Source organism: Calidris pugnax, unplaced genomic scaffold (genome assembly GCF_001431845.1).
Source record: "Calidris pugnax isolate Ruff unplaced genomic scaffold, ASM143184v1 scaffold256, whole genome shotgun sequence".
NCBI lineage: Eukaryota > Metazoa > Chordata > Aves > Charadriiformes > Scolopacidae > Calidris > Calidris pugnax.
Genome location: NW_015091079.1, coordinates 132111 through 148568, shown reverse-complemented (window position 1 = coordinate 148568; position 16458 = coordinate 132111). Strand labels below are relative to the sequence as shown.

General features: G+C 40.1%; 1 protein-coding gene across 1 annotated transcript in view; it reads left to right on the top strand.

The window, feature by feature from the left end:
• Nucleotides 1–313: 313 nt before the first annotated feature.
• Nucleotides 314–16458, top strand: part of GALNT13 (polypeptide N-acetylgalactosaminyltransferase 13) — a gene marked incomplete at its 3' end in the record, with an annotated part of 140102 nt that continues 123957 nt past the window's right edge. Inside the window, exons 1-2 of the mRNA XM_014957336.1 lie at nucleotides 314–404; nucleotides 1252–1497. Coding sequence (XP_014812822.1) covers nucleotides 1356–1497 — 142 coding nt within the window. The remainder of the gene's footprint in view (nucleotides 405–1251; nucleotides 1498–16458) is intronic.

The following is a 16458-nucleotide window of genomic DNA, read 5'->3' as shown; positions in this document are numbered from 1 at the left end:
ATTGAAAGTGGAAATCCATTGTACTAGAAAGCAGTGGGGCAGCGTGTGTGGCAAGAGTGTGAGGAGGAGTTAGAGAACACTGGGCCAGGAGTGAGTTTAACTGGGAAAGGTACCAGCTGGTATGCTGCTGGGTTGAAAAGCTGAGGGGTTTTCAGAATTAAGCTAGAAAAAGTATATGAAACTACATTTAATTAAGATAGGTAGGTTGAAATGTGGACAAAACTTATGACAGCTTTTTAAAAGTTATAATAAAGTTCTTTATGTACTAGGAAAGACAGTTGGGTGATAAGCACTTCCTTCTGTTTTCTTTTCTAGGCACTGGGAAAGTTTTGCAGTGGTTCAGTGCTTTGGGAGCATGGCTGAAGCAGAGCTCCCTGCCTTGACACGGGATGCATCTTGGAATGGTGAGTGTAAGGTTTAAATGCAGTCATTGAACCTATAGATCTGTGTTCAGAGTAGATGGTGGCCCTCACATTTAGCTTGTGTTGGCCAGATGTACTGTTTTAGGCAGGAGCCTACATACGCAGGTGGGTGACTGAAGCCTTCTTTTACAAGGCATTTTTGGTGGTGTGAGGTGGTGGTCAACATTTGTCTGCAAAATAAAAATGAATTGCTTTTAGTGTTCAGAGGCCATATTTAAAATAGCAGTATAAATACATTATTTGAGGAAAATGCAAATTTCAGTTTTGTTCTTTTTGTTAATCATAGAATCATCTAGGTTGGAAGGGACCTTAAAGATTATCTAGTCCAACTATCAACCTAACTCTGACAAAAAATAAATAAGAAATAAGCAATAAAAAAAAATAATCACTAAACCATATTCTTGAGGACCATGTCAACCTGTCTTTTGAACACCTCCAGGGATGGTGCCTCAACCACTTCCCTGAGCAAAATCTATCTGTCTAATGTTCAATAAAATGATGAATATCAGTTAGAGCTGTTTGTTAGTACTGCTTTGTTTTCATTTGTGTAGTATTTATGAAAATTTGTTACATTGCATTAAATATCATATTTCATTGCATTAAATATCATATTTCATCTATATATATGATGTATGTTTCTAAATGAAGTTATATAGACTGTTCCAAATGGTTGGAATTCATAGAAGGATGGTACAAAACAGAAAGTACCTGCGTATATGGAAAGGAACAGATGCTTTAAACATCTCAACACTGCACTTCTGTATAAATTTTTCAGTTCTCTCTGTGTGTGTTTGTTAGTTAACTCACACATTTTTTAATTTGCTTGCAGTGGGATGCCCTTCTCTGCTTCCGTGTTGGATTTTGACCGTGGGGGTTTGATACCTCTCCACAGCTGCTGCCTCTCCTCGGCCTTTGAGCTAGAACCCAAGTAAAATGAGGAGATTTGTTTACTGCAAGGTGGTTCTGGCCACTTCGCTCATGTGGGTGCTCGTAGACGTCTTCTTACTCCTGTACTTCAGTGAATGCAATAAATGTGATGACAAGAAAGAGAGGTCTCTGCTGCCTGCTCTGAGGGGTAAGTGCCAAGTCTAAGCCGTCTTTGAAGCTCAGAGATATTTTTTTTTTTTTGAAGTATTTGTCCTCAGATATGTTTCTCTTCTAAATTATTTTTCCAATTCAAACAGACAAAATACCAGGATGGGAATTACTTCTGTTTCTGCAGTGCTTTAGTGGTTTCTGAATTAGTTTTAGTTATCTTAGTGTTTGACCTTTGCCATAACACAGCCTGAGTCTTGGATGTTTTCTTCAGCAAAACTAATATAAAATGCCTCCAATATGTGGAAAACCAAAGTAAACACACTAAGAGCCTCTTTTATCAAAAGTCATTTGACCCGCGAGATAATTGTTGCTCTGTTTTCATTTCTTTTTTCATTTGTGAAAGATACTTACTTGTGAGCTTGCTTTTAAACTCTTAACTCTGGCTGAAACAATCGTTTTAAAAGATTAGACTCTTTCTGCCCCATGAAAACATAAGGATCGAGTCTCAAATGCAGACGGGGCAGAGATTCTTGTCTCTCTCCAGGTATTTTATCAGTGTCATTTCCCAAATGGGAATCCATGAAAACTAAACCTTGACAGAAAGTGCAAGTTTTTGAGTTGGTAATTGGTAATTTCCGGAGTGGTTGTTGCCAGGAGAGATGGTGAGCTGCTCTGCATCCCAAAGACACCAGCAGTGATTTAGTACTGGCAACGAGCTTGAACGTAACCCGTCGAAACTGTAACGTTGACTCCTGAATGCAGTTTGAGCTATAAATCTCTGGGAAATTAACATTTATGGGAAATTAAGGAGTTAGGATTCAGCATATGGAAGAAGGAAGATGCTTTGAATCTCTAATTGGACTGAAACAAGGTTAATTATAACTGGTGCAACTGCCTTTTACATGTTGACAATACACAAAAATTGTGTCTGAGGCTGTTCCTCTTACCATAAATGTATGTTAAACCTCTGATCCTCAGTTTTGTGCACAGGATAAGTCATTCTAATACTTTTAAAAGCCCTTTGGGCTTATGGTTCCGTCAAGTTGAGAACTTTTCAAAACTTCAAAATGAAAATACCATTCAGTGATGGGTCTGTCACACGCAGTCCTTACTCAGAAGGTATTTGGAAGACTTTACTTCGACCTTCTAATCATATAAATAGCTACATGATATTGAAAAGATTAAAAAATTGAGCTGTTTTTCCAATTAAAAAAGATATTACTTGTGATAGGTGGGTTGGTTTTTTTCCTCTATAATTGTGTTACTGTATTTTAAAACAAATATTAAAGAAGAATCTGGCTTATCGTGAATAAACCAACCCATTTTTTTTAATACTGTCAGCTGCAGAAAAGTGATCATAGATTGTTTTTGAAGCATGCGTTGGAATTTTCTCAAAATTGATTACATTGATTACAGAAGTCAATAGTGTAGAATTTAAAAACATGTCCTTTGCTGATACCTTTTCTCTGCTTGGTGACAGATGGACTTAGATTACAACCATTCCAGTAAACAAGAGTCACTGAACGTTCTCATTTGAAAGATTTTGCTTTTAGGAAAATGTTGTTTAGTAGATTAGGGCTGTTAATTTACTGCATAAATAATTGCAGCAAACCCACTTTTCCTCACTGGTGGGTAGAATTGAAGGTTGGATAACTTGGTATGTAGTTAGTGGGGTTTGTGTTGGTATATCCATGGACTTGAAATTCTATAGAGACTGTTCCAAATGAGCGTCTCTGCTCTGGAATGAAACTTACATTCCAGTCTGCTGAATTCAAAATTAATTTATCTGACTTTTGGGTTTTTTTCCTAAATATTTCTTGTTCTATTAGATAGTTATGTGTGTTGCCATGGCAGTGTGCGCCTTTGAAAATAAAAAAATCCAGATGAATTCTTTGCTTTATTATGGAGATTTAGCAAAATGTCTTCACTTATTTGTGCTGAAATAATGTGTGTTCCGGTGGAGTATTAGAAATGTTTTTAAACTTCAGTAGCTCCCAATCCAGCAGAGTACTAACACCTCTTTGCAGTGAGCTATTGCGATGGAAATGAAGGGTGGCACCACTTTTTTGCTGTAAAGCACCTTCGTGGGTACCATCACCTTTCTCTTATTAATATCATGTTTGTCAGTCTCTGAATACCTCTAATTGAGAAGGCAGATCAGCTGTAGACACAAAAAGCAACGTAATTACAGTATTTCCACAAGGATATTAAAAAAAAAAAGACACAACAAGAATCAATGTTCTGATAGGAATTTAAATGGGAAATAGTAATCCGGTATTTGAAGTCACTTAATCCATCACCCTCCTCATCAATTAGAGAGGAAAGATACTGCTTATGTAGAATGGTGTGTTCAGAGGTGAAATTGGTAAACTTTCTGTGTCTCTTTCAGTCATAATTTTAGCATTCTAAATAATGCATAAAGACAAGCATGCTGTAGGTGTCGAGTTGTAAGCGGTGACAGTCCGCAGACTGAGCAGAGCTGTCAGAAGTCCCCTCTGATGTCCTGCTGTACATCTCTTAAGTGTACAAGTGACAAGTGTGAAAGCTGAGTGGTACACAAGTGAGCTGTCACTGCCCTGGGTTCGTGGTGTTGCTTAACAACTTGCGAGTGTTGTCCTAATCAACACCCAGCTGGCTTTCAGTCAGGGCATCTTTACTCGTGTCTGCACTTATTTCTTAAAATTAGTTCCTGCTTTGTAAGAAAATGAGCATTGGGCAGCCTTTCTGTGGTCTCTGTTTATCAGGGCACATGCAGAAACTTGTGAAAATAGAATTATAGAATCACAGAATTGCCTGGGCTGAAAGGGACCTTTCAGATCGAGTCCAACCATCAGCCCAACGCTGACAAAACCCACCACCAACCCATGTCCCTCAGCACCACGTTTGTCCGGTTTATGGGTTTAAGGCATTGAGAGCCAGGGTGCCTCAGTCTGCAGTTTTGCTGAGATGGGGTTTTGAAGGGATGAAACGAGTTGAAAAGTCCAAAAAAAGAAAAGCCAGACATCCATACTGTTTCCCCTGTGGGGTGTATGCATGAGGACCCCAGGAGCACGGCATGGAGTGAACTGATGGGGGCACAGCACAACCATTGCTCAAGGCTGTGAGTATTCACAATGAATTTTATTGCCTCTTGAAGGACCCTTATTGTAACCAGAGCCGTTTGTGGATTTGGCATCACACAGGAGAAAATCCTGCTTGGTTTGTCAGATATTCCAACTCCTCATGGGATCTTCTGCTCCATGGTGGAGCAGGGTGTATTTCTTGTGTGGCTTCCAGCTAAGAACTGCATAACACTGTCACATTCTGTGCTGATGTTGCTGACAGCTCTATTTCACATCCTTCTCCAGGACAAGTCTGTTTTGGTCAGAAAAGCTGGTTCTTGAGCTGTGTGTGTGTATGGGACTGTATAGAGTCCTGTTCAGAGTCCCTGGCAGTGAAGGGACGATGTGGCAGATGAGTGGAAAGGTTGCTGCCCAGGACAGGGATTGAGAAGGCAATCTCATGCTGTGAACTAATCACCTTCAATCTAATAAGCAAACTAATATTCCTGGCAGATGGCTCTTCTGAAGTGTTCAATACTCACAACTGGCAGGACAGGATTCTTCCAGGTCTACTTGAAGAAACAGCCTCATTTTTAATAAAAGTGGAAGTCTTTTTTTTTTTTAAGAAGAAGCTAGAAATCAGTTTATTCCTCACAATGAGCTTACGATGAATATGATATTTAAACCACACTGGAATGCTATTAAATTCCAAGCTGTGAGATTAAAAAAGATCTTGTGAAGAAGGTATGGTGTAAAAGCTGAAGCCATGGTTCTTTTTATTTAAAAAATGGCTTGAGTTTTCTCTTTACTGCTTCTGCTGTCTTCCAGCAATTTTATGTCTGTAAATATATTCTGGAAGTCCTGTTCTCTGAACACACAAATGACGTGCTTTTGAACAAATATTCAGTGGGTAATCCTAAAAAGCTGAGAGAAGGTTTTAACGCTTGAACCAACACCATAAATGGTGTATATTCCTGAAGCTGTAGATATTTGCCTACATGCATCATAATAAAATAGATGCTGAGAGATGACCAGAAGTTCTCAGCCTGGTTTGGGACAAGGAGACCAGGTGGTGGGTGCCAGCAAAGTGGTCCTAGGCATAGAGTCATAGAATCATAGAATGATTTAGATTGGAAAGGACCTTAAAACCCCCCCAGTGCCACCCCCTGCCCTGGGCAGGGACACCTCCCACCACACCAGGTTGCTCCAAGCCCCCTCCAACCTGCCCTTCAACCCCTCCAGGGATGGGGCAGCCACAGCTTCTCGGGGCAACCTGGGCCGGGCTCTCACCACCCTCACAGCAAAGAACTTCTTCCCCACATCCCATCTCAATCTCCCCTCTTTCAGGGTTAAAGCCTCCCTCCTCCTCCTATGGGTCCCCTCCTTGATCCAGAGTCCCTCCCCATCTCTCCTGGAGCCCCTTGAGGGACTGGAAGGGGCTCTAAGGTCTCCCCGGAGCCTTCTCTTCTCCAGGCTGGAACCCCCCCAACTCTCTCAGCCTCCTCTCCTAGCAGAGGGGCTCCAACCCTCCCAGCATCTTCATGGCCCTCAGCTGGTCCTGTTCCAACAGGTCCATGTCCAGGTCAAAGGGGCAGTGTCCCTCCTTGGGCTGTTGGTGGTGGGAGGAGGAACATAACTCTGAAAAAAAAAAGAAAAGGTCTCATCTCTCTTGATCTGTTTGGGTCTACACATGGCCTTCCATCCGCAATCTCAAATACCCTTGGAGAATTGTATCATCCCCCAAGGTTCTGTTGTGGCAGGAGGATGTTTGGATTCTCGTGTCTGGGGCAGCAGTTGGGAGACAGAAGATCTCATTTCACCTCTGGGCATCTTGTTGGGGAAAACACGTCCTGGAGTCAGTGTGCTTTTTTGTGCCCTTGTTTTAGTGTTTGTCCTTCATTCATGGCTAAGGAATTTGAAATGGAACAGGGCTTTACTGCAGAAAACCCTCTAATCTTTAATTTCGAAATCAAATAATTTTGGTTAAATATAGTATTCACTGTTTGGAAAAGCTGTCTTTGAAGACAGTTGTTGTTGGCAGTTTTCTGTCCAGATTAAGAGTAAAATATGTAGTGAGCTTGGGGGGAGGAAAATATTGCTCTCTAAATAATAAAATGGGGAGCATCTGCCGTGCTTGAAACAGTAATTTTAAAGAAAGTGTGATTAATTGAAATGAGCGTATATGAGTAATGGGATGAAATTGTAATTTTGAGTTCTTGTCTTGCAACGTGAATAATGCTTTTACTGCAGGTTTGTAATGTCAGTGTGTGCTTCAGATTTTCATGGAGTGGTGACAAATCTTTAACATTGTTTTGGTGTCTAATGCTTTTGTGCAGATTTTTGTTTCTGTGGTGTTAACTATGTTCTCACAAGTGCCAAAAAAAGGATTTGTCATAAAATCAATGGAAATTATTAAAATGCTCTTTTGAAGAGAACTCCACCTAAGAGAAAGGTTCCTTTATTCAAATCTTGTATTTATGGTTGGTTTTTTTTTTTTTAAAGAGAAAAGGTCTGTGTTATGATCATATAAAGCAAGTGAATGAAACATTTGGATGCTGTAATAAAAGTTCGGGGTTATGGCCAAGTTTAGAAAATAAGGCATTCATTTTGGTAGTTTCCATAGTAACGTGTTTATCTGTCAGATTACTGTAGGCATTGGACTCTCGGCAGTAACAATGGCAGCAAATATTTTTAATAGCACACCATAAAGATTTAATAGACGGATGGATGAGTACGTACGTTGCCCTGAAATCTTGTCGCAAATTTGTTGACAAATAAAATTGAAAGTGCTGATTTGGATATTGTGACAACACATTAAGTTTATTTATAGATCCTCATCACGCAGTTCAAGGAAAGAGCGTTTCTGAAGCTTGAGGGAAAAGAAGGCATCTTCTTCTGATTGCAAACTTTAAAAAAAAAAGCTGTCTTTCTGAGAGACGTGGTGCTCCTGGGTTTGGACATCCAAGCTCCAGCCAGAAAATGTCATGTTTTCTAGCGTGTTGCAGAGCTCCATTCGAGGGTCAGTCCAGAAGTATCTTAAATACTAGACGTTACAAGAGTGAAACAGCTTCTGCCAAGCTGTTCTGGCAGAATGAAGGACTCGTTTGTTGGGGAATGGGTGTTGGTAAATAAGTATCTTTGAAACTATGATGTGTGTCTCCTGGAAAATAGTATTTCCATTATGCTGCTCTTTGTGTGCCGAGTGGTACAGACACAGTCTGTCTCTGTGGCTGAGGGTGTTGTGTGAAGGAGGTGAAAATGTTGACAGATAATAACCTTTTTCCCTGCTTTGAAGAAGAAGGGGGGAAAAAAAACCCCCAAACCCATCGAGTCTCTCCCAGTAATTTCTAATCTCCTGAAAAAAAACAAATGACCAGCCCTGTGGTCTGGAATTCCTCATTTTCCTACACTTCCACCACCAGTTCTGCAGGTCCCGTGGCTATGGCACGACACAGGTGATTCCCAACCTTGCTCTGTGCTGGGTGGAGGGTTATGGCTGGAATGTTGGAGGCTGGTTATGCTTTTTGGAAAAGCCAAAAAGAGGAACATTTGTTTCTCAGTGCCATAACTGGGAAACAGCTCCTGCTTCTGGCACTGGGAAACACATGGGCTCATCCTCAAGGGATCCAGTTTAAAAAGCAAAACCACAGAAACCAGAAAACAAACGCTGCCACCGTCACCCCCACAACAAAAATGTGGGGTTATTTGATTAATTTGTTGTACGTGATGATGATGATGTTGATGATTTATGCACAGTTACTTTGCCATAGAAGTAAATAGAGTAGGAAGGGAATGATGTTCTCCCCAGTCTGTGCGCTCCCATGAAAGTCTGATTGCACAAAGTATAATTCTCACGTTTTTGTGTTACTTTCCTAATAGTTTTTGTACAGATGGGCATTATCTCAAGGTTTATTGTTGGAAGTATTTAACCTAAGAAATATTTAATGAAAAAAAACCTGAATAATGAGGTCAGAGTGAACTTGCACAGTGTATATATATATATACCATACAGACAGCATCACACGTGTGTACTTAGAGTGTTCCCATCCTTAAATTATAAGTTGCTTAAGCCAAAAGTCTTGTGAAGGTACTGCCCTCTCACTCATCCTCCCTTCTCTCCCACCCAATGAGAGATTCTGTATGGCTAGAAAAGTGTAGGATTTTTTTTTTCCCTCATTGCTTTTATGCTGCTTAAGAATTTAATGTAGCAACTGTACTGGAAATTTGGCAAAGGGGAAAAAATTGTCATTGCTTATGTTGGAGGCTGGTTATGCTTTTTGGAAAAGCCAAAAAGAGGAACATTTGTTTCTCAGTGCCATAACTGGGAAACAGCTCCTGCTTCTGGCACTGGGAAATACATGGGCTCGTCCTCAGGGGATCCAGTTTAAAAAGCAAAACCACAGAAACCAGAAAACAAACGCTGCCACCGTCACCCCCACAACAAAAATGTGGGGTTATTTGATTAATTTGTTGTACATGATGATGATGATGTTGATGATTATGCACAGTACTTTGCCGTAGAAGTAGAGTAGGAAGGGAATGATGTTCTCCCCAGTCTGTGCGCTCCCATGAAAGTCTGATTGCACAAAGTATAATTCTCACGTTTTTGTGTTACTTTCCTAATAGTTTTTGTACAGATGGGCATTATCTCAAGGTTTATTGTTGGAAGTATTTAACCTAAGAAATATTTAATGAAAAAAAACCTGAATAATGATGTCAGAGTGAACTTGCACAGTGTGTATATATATGTACCATACAGACAGCATCACATGTGTGTACTTAGAGTGTACCCATCCTTAAGTTATAAGTTGCTTAAGCCAAAAGTCTTGTGAAGGTACTGCCCTCTCACTCATCCTCCCTTCTCTCCCACCCAATGAGAGATTCTGTATGGCTAGAAAAGTGTAGGATTTTTTTTTTCCCTCATTGCTTTTATGCTGCTTAAGAATTTAATGTAGCAACTGTACTGGAAATTTGGCAAAGGGGAAAAAATTGTCATTGCTTATGTATGTGGTGTTTTGAGATATTGCTAGCAGTAGTCTGTGGGTAAAATGAAGTGATATCTATGATATCTTCCAAATAATAAGAAAATCTGTCGATGGAAGGTTGGTAGGAATGAACAATATTACCTTCATTATGCTTCACTGACATTCATTGTACTTTCCTTATACTCAATATTTGTCTGTCTAAACAGGTGTTGTCTTAGAAACCAATGGGAAAATCTTAGAAATGCTGTTGAGGAAAACTCTGTGACTTATTTACATGTGAGGGGCATGCCATGCTTGTTGTAATAAGTAGATCCAATTTAAAAATTGCCAGATGAAAATGTATTTCAGCACTTTTGCATATTGCACAGTCTTGCTGTGGTGTCTTCACTGTGTCCAGTCTGCAGAGCTGAACTGTGATTTGAGTTTCAGTGCTCAAATATCTGGGGGAATTGGTTAGTGGATATGGGAAAACTGCACTCTTAGCGCGTTGACAGTAAAGCTAGAAATACTGAGAGATGTCAGAAGTACTTTCCATCGGTGGCAGCTGACAGAAAAATAACTTGGCAGTGACATAATTGAGATTATGTTCTCCTTTACTGCCAGAAGTTGGGCAGCTCTCGTGTGGTGGGACTGCATTTTAAACCTTCTAGAAACTTGCAGCTGTCAGGCCCTGGATTACTTATTAAAATGGGATTTTTAAATATTCTTTTTTCTGATAGATTAAGGATTTTATAATGATTCTTTCTAGGTTTTTTTGGTCGATTTTTTTGAAGTAAATTGTTGGTGGGAAAAGCTTGCATGGGTCTATCCTGTGTGCTAAAGGGATGAATAAAATACTGTTAATTTCATATAACATTTCAGATTTTAGGTGAGAAGAGTATAAACTGTCAGGGTTTTGGGCTTGGTTATTTTTGCTTTTTCTCTTGGAATATTCCACACTGGTTTGAAGTGTACAAACTATGTCACATAGACAACATTATCCCTGATGTCTGAATGCTTTCCAGCTGTTCTTATAAAGCCTATTTAGAGTTCTCCCGGTGGGGGGTGCCCTGGGTGTAGGAGGACTGCCCTCGCCCAGCTGAACTTCATTAGCAGGTGTAGCTTATCAGTTTAGGCCCTTTGTTACTCCTTTAATTTAATTTCAAACATGGAAAGTTAAGCTTTACATGGTTTTGTTCATTCCTTCATCTTGACACCAGGCATGTTTGTCAAGACAGAGCTCATGAGTGAAGTGTGGGCACAGACAGGTCTTGCTGGTTGGGGCTGCATATATTTAATAAATGTGTGTATTTTCTCAGGAACAGCTTGAATTTTTATGTCTAATAGAATCATAGAACTGTCTGGGTTGGAAGGGACCTTTAAGATCATCTAGTCCGACCATCAACCTAACTGATAAAAACCATCACTAAAACATGTCTCTAAGCACTATGTCAACCCATCTTTTAAATACCTCCAGGGATGGTGCCTCAACCCCTTCCCTGGGCAGCCCATTCCAAGGCTTCATAACCCTTTCAGTGTAAAAATTGTTCCTAATATCCAAACTGAACCTCCTTTTTGTGCAACTTGAGGCCATTTCCTCTTGTCCTATCACCTGGAGAAAAATAGTTTTCATGGAAATGGTGTCAATTTGCTTTCCCTCATAGATTGATAAATATTACTGATTTTAACTTCCCTGGGCAGCCCGTTCCAAGGCTTAATAACCCTTTCTGTGTAAAAAATGTTCCTAATATCCAAACTGAACCTCCCCTGGCGCAACTTGAGGCCGTTTCCTCTTGTCCTATCACCTGGAGAAAAATAGTTTTCATGTAAATGGTTTCAATTTGCTTTCCCTCATAGATTGATAAATATTATTGATTTTAATGCTGTAGGTACAATATAAAATCTTAAGTGAAAACCCAGGAACCTGTAAAAAATTGAGAACACTTAAAGGGAAGTGATGTTACTGCTAATTGAATAGATGAGATAGGCAGGAAAATGTGTCATTATTTGATTTTGCATTATAACTAAACGATAACCTCAGGAGAAAATAATTTTGTGAAAGCTTGAGAAGGATTCATGAAAACCTCATGTACTTCTGTCATCAAAAACTTTTATAGCTGATATTGTGTAAAAATTATGACTTCTTTCTTGATATCGATGCCACACTTCCAAATCTTGAGTGAAGATTAAGTGATTTGAGGAAATTGTCAGCGTAGCCAACTCTGGTTGCAAAAATCAAGCCTTAAAAATGCAAAGCTCTGACTGCCATCAGCCCTTCTTAATGCAATTCCCAATAATCTTTAAATTGTTTTATAAATTAAACAGTCTATTTTAATCTCTTCCTGCCTGTTTGAAGAGCAGATTTTACACCTTGAATTCTGGATTTCTGGTTAGGTTTTAAGAAATAAAATAAAACACTGGAGAAATTGGAATTACTGAGAAGGCAGAGAATAGGGATCCATGGAGTGAGGTGGTTGCAGGCTGGAAATTTTCTGTTTTGCAAAAGAAGTGGGGTTTATGCTCGCTTTCAGCCACCAATTTTATGACTGCTATTTTTTTTTCTGCTGAAGCAGGATGATAGGGAATTTTGGGGAAACTTTAAAAATAAATAATAATCAGTTTTATCACTAAGAAACTTTTAAATGGTGTTTGTCGGTATGGAATTCGAATACTAATAAGAAATCACAATATCTATTGTAAAGCTGTGACTGTTTATGTATCTGAATGATGTCCTTTGAGACTTCTTTTGGTAGATGTCACGCCGAGTATTCGTGTATCCTTTTTAAATACAGACATTCTCCAGGGCCTTGATTGCCAAATATGACAAGCTAAAGCGAACATTCATTTGCATAATAAATACAGAAGAATCAGAGTGGAATTCATTCCAATGTCAACCTCCTTGTCCTTGGGATTCTACTCTCTATTAAAACAAAATCCAAACGGGGTTCTTGCCGTTGAGTTGCTGTGCAAAAAAATGGCTTCAAGAGAGGGAGATTAATAATGTCATCTGGTATTTTGGGCCCTTTCTGATGTCCCAATTACCCGTGGCAGAAAGGTGTCATTTACCCTTAGTTGTTGGTGAAAAAGGGTGTATCCCTTAATGAAAGAGGAACCAGGAGGCATTTCAGTTGTGTGGCACTGGATAATAGAGCATTAGAGAGAATTTTCTGCATCGGTGGTAGGACTCCTGACACCTCCATATTGAGTTTTATTCTAAATAACTAAAAGCTTCTCTGAGGCTAAGCAGCAGAGTAAAATCTGTAAGAGATCAGTTAATTAGTTCATTCAAACTGTTTAAAAATTATCTGGAAATAGCAGAGAAAAGTATTTTGGTTTTCATTTCTTTGTATACATACACATAGAATTCTTAATGCAAATACTCAGAAAACCCCGGTTCATACCCTCAAGTCTTTTTCCACACTTTCTATTAAATTTTTGGATTTTTTTGGTTTTAAATAAGTAGATTGCATCAGCAGCATGTGGAGCTCTACTTTCAGTATTTGCCTTCAACTGTGAAGATTTATATTCTGCCCTTTGTACCCCCAGGCTGAGGGGGTCAGTGAGTAGGGGCTCAACACGAGTTCGTTTTACGCCTGCTCAGGGGAGCTGTCGTAATTAGCTCTTGCAAATCACTGTCTTTTCTAACAGTCATTCTTGACTTATCTGAAACTTTTTTTTTTCACTATAACTACTTGCTGGGTTTAATTAAAGCATGATATAATCCTATAATTTTTCAATGTGGAAATTCATCTTTTTCCGTTGTATTTTGTGACTTTATTCTTAGGCTTTGATTGAAGTTGGAAATAAATTGGAAGCATTTAACTCCTAAATTGTGCAGTTTTCTTCCCTTATAACTCTGGGTGTATCTGCCCAACATTTTACAGAATCACAGAATGATATGGGGTTGGAAGGGACCTCTGGAGATCACCCAGTCTAACCCCCTGCCAGAGCAGGTCCACCCAGAGCAGGTCCCACAGGAATGTGTCCAGGTGGGTTTAAATGTCTCCAAAGATGGAGACTCCACCACCTCCCTGGGCAGCCTCTGCCAGGGCTCTGCCACTCTCAAAGTCAAGAAGTTCTTCCTTATGTTTAGATGAAACTTCTTACATTGAAATTTGTTCTCGTTCCCTCTTGTCCTGTCCCTGGGCACCACTGAAAAAAGCCTGGCCCCATCCTCCTGACACCCACCCTTGAAGTATTTATAGGTGTTGATCAGATCCCCCCTCAGTCTTCTCGTCTCCAGACTAAACAGACCCAAGTCCCTCAGCCTTTCCTCATCAGAGAGATGCTCCAGGCCCCTCATTATCTTTGCGGCCCTCTGCTGTCCCCTCTCCAGCAGTTCCCTGTCCTTCTGGAACTGGGGAGCCCAGAACTGGACACAGGAGTCCTGATGGCCCCTCACCAGAGTAGAGCAGAGGGGCAGGATGACCTCCTTCCATCTGCTGGCCATGCTCTTCTTGATGCCCCCCAGAATGCCATTGACCTTCCCGAGCTTGGGGACAGGTCTTGGCTTCACTGGGGTCAAGAAAAGCGCATGGGGACTGTGACAAGCTACATTTAAATAAAACCCCCAAAACCACAAAAAAACTTCTGCCAACCACCCCAAAAAACCAACCAAAACCCAAACCAAACCCATGTAGACCTCCATAACACAGATCCTGCGTGATTATCCTGGTGAATCTGGCTGGAAGAGCCACAGGCTCTGGCACTGAGATAATCTTACTCTCCAGGACGTGGTGAATTACAAGAGCAATGTTCTTTCACTCTTTCAGAAATGTTGGTATCTGAAAAACCACATAAAACTTCAATCAGAAAAGACTTTTTCCATTAAGCGATAAGAGCCCTTTATAATAAAAACTTGTTGGTCTCCAATGGTTTAGGAATAGTTTAACAGTGCTAAATTCTCTTGTTTTAGACTTTATATAGCGCCAATCTCCCTTATTTGCTTCTCCAGTGGAAGTAAGAAGTTTAAATGCGGTATTGGGACTTAACGCGAGCAGATTTGGCCGTTGGTTCCACTTGTCATAGTCTTAAAATTTAACTGTATTAAATTATCCCTATTTTAAACTTCATAAAATGTCAATTTGCCTCATTTTGCTACTCGGTGGAGTCGTAATAGTGAGTCGAACGTGCTGTGACTGCGGGAGGGGCAGATTCGGTGGCTGGTAGGAGTGTGCCAGCAGTTCCCAAATTGCTTTCTATTGAGGCTTGAGGCCAAAAAGCGGGTGGTTTGGTGGAGCTCATGGCTGGTTTTGTCATCGGTGTCACGGTGGAGTGGGGTGGTTTGTCCCCAAGGGATGGCTCAGGGATGTGTCCTACTCTCTGGATGGACATGAGCCTTGGAGGGGCTGTCTCCTTGGGGGAGGAAGGGAAAAGAAGCTGAATTGAACAAAAATGGGGAAGGAAGAGGCTGTTTTTTTCGTTTTGACTATTCAAAGATCTGTTTCTGTTTTGAAGGTTAAAGATCTGTATCACTGGTAAACGTTTCACTCAAGCATTTAATTTAATTTCCTCAAGGATACTGTCTCCGATAGTATTCATTATTTAGGTATCTCTATAGTCCTGAGCGTTGGGTACTTTAATCCTTATTATATGACATGACAAGGCAATGAAATTGAAATATGTGCTGTGTAGAAAGCATTTATGTTTGTATATTATATTTGCTATACTTCGAGGATCCCTTAGTTCTTTTGTTTGAAGAATGAGTAATTTGGTTGCTCTGTGAGGGCTGCTGAGCTGCAACAGCTCATTTTTTTCCTTACACACCACACTGAGGAACAGGAGAAAAGTGCTGGAGGTGGTTGTATGTCCAAAAAGAAAGTGAAGGACAGGTTTTGTCCATTTTTAAAATTTTATTTCTTTATTTTTTTAGATTATTTTATTTTATTTTGCTTTCGTTTGGGTAGTTGGAGTATTTTATTTTTATTTTTTTTTACTGTATGTTGCAAATTACTAGGAAGCTTAAGTCTACCTGTAGGTAAATTTTTTCCTATTAAAAATGCACGTAGTTTTTCCTATATGTTCCTCACTCCTTTTTTGCAGTTTTGAGGATGCTGGTGCTAAAGGGAAACTTTATGCTATTTCCACAATGGGGATTTCCTTAACTGTTTTTTAACTGCTGGTTGTGCCATCTTTAATTAAATGGTTAAGACTGAAATAATTTTCTTCTGGGAATGTTTGTACCGTTCTGTAGATACAGAAGTTGCTCTGTCCTTCTGAGCTTGTACTTAAAGAGGGGAAAAAAACCCCAAACACCAGAGTTGTGAAGCACAAATTGGACAAGGCAGGTGCTACAATAGTAAATGCTATTTATCTTATTGCTGCATTCAATTTTACGGTGTCATGACACAGTAAGTCCCAGGGAAAAGAACTGTTTCCCCACAAATTAATGATGTATCTCAAGTTTAACTTCTAAACTAACCTGGCCTTGGTTTGTTAGTGCTAGTCCATGGTGCCTGGAGTGAAAAAAATATAAATAATTATAATGTGCTAAAATTACTCATTCAGGAAATGTGTTGAATGTACATTCTTTCAGTAAGTTGTGCAGAAAACTGATCTTACCATAGAATGGTTTGGGTTGGAAGGGACCTTAAAGGTCATCGAGTCCAACCCCCTGCTCTGGGCAGGGACACCTCCCACGATATCATAGAATCGAATCAGTTTAGATTCTTATAGAATCTTACAAAACCTCACACATCAGTTACCAAAACTGATCAGCTACCAAACCCAGCAACTTTTTACCCTCCTTTTAAAAAAGGTTTTATTAGTATTTTAACTGAGTCTTTCTGGCTGCAAAAGGATGCATCCGATGGCATCCTGGGGTGCATCAAGAAGAGCGTGGCCAGCAGGTTGTGGGGGGGTCATCCTCCCCCTCTACTCTGCCCTGGTGAGGCCCCATCTGGAGCACTGGGTCCAGTTCTGGGCTCCCCAGTTCAAGAAGAACAGGGAACTGCTGGAGAGAGACCGGTAGAAGATGATGAAGGGACTGGAGCA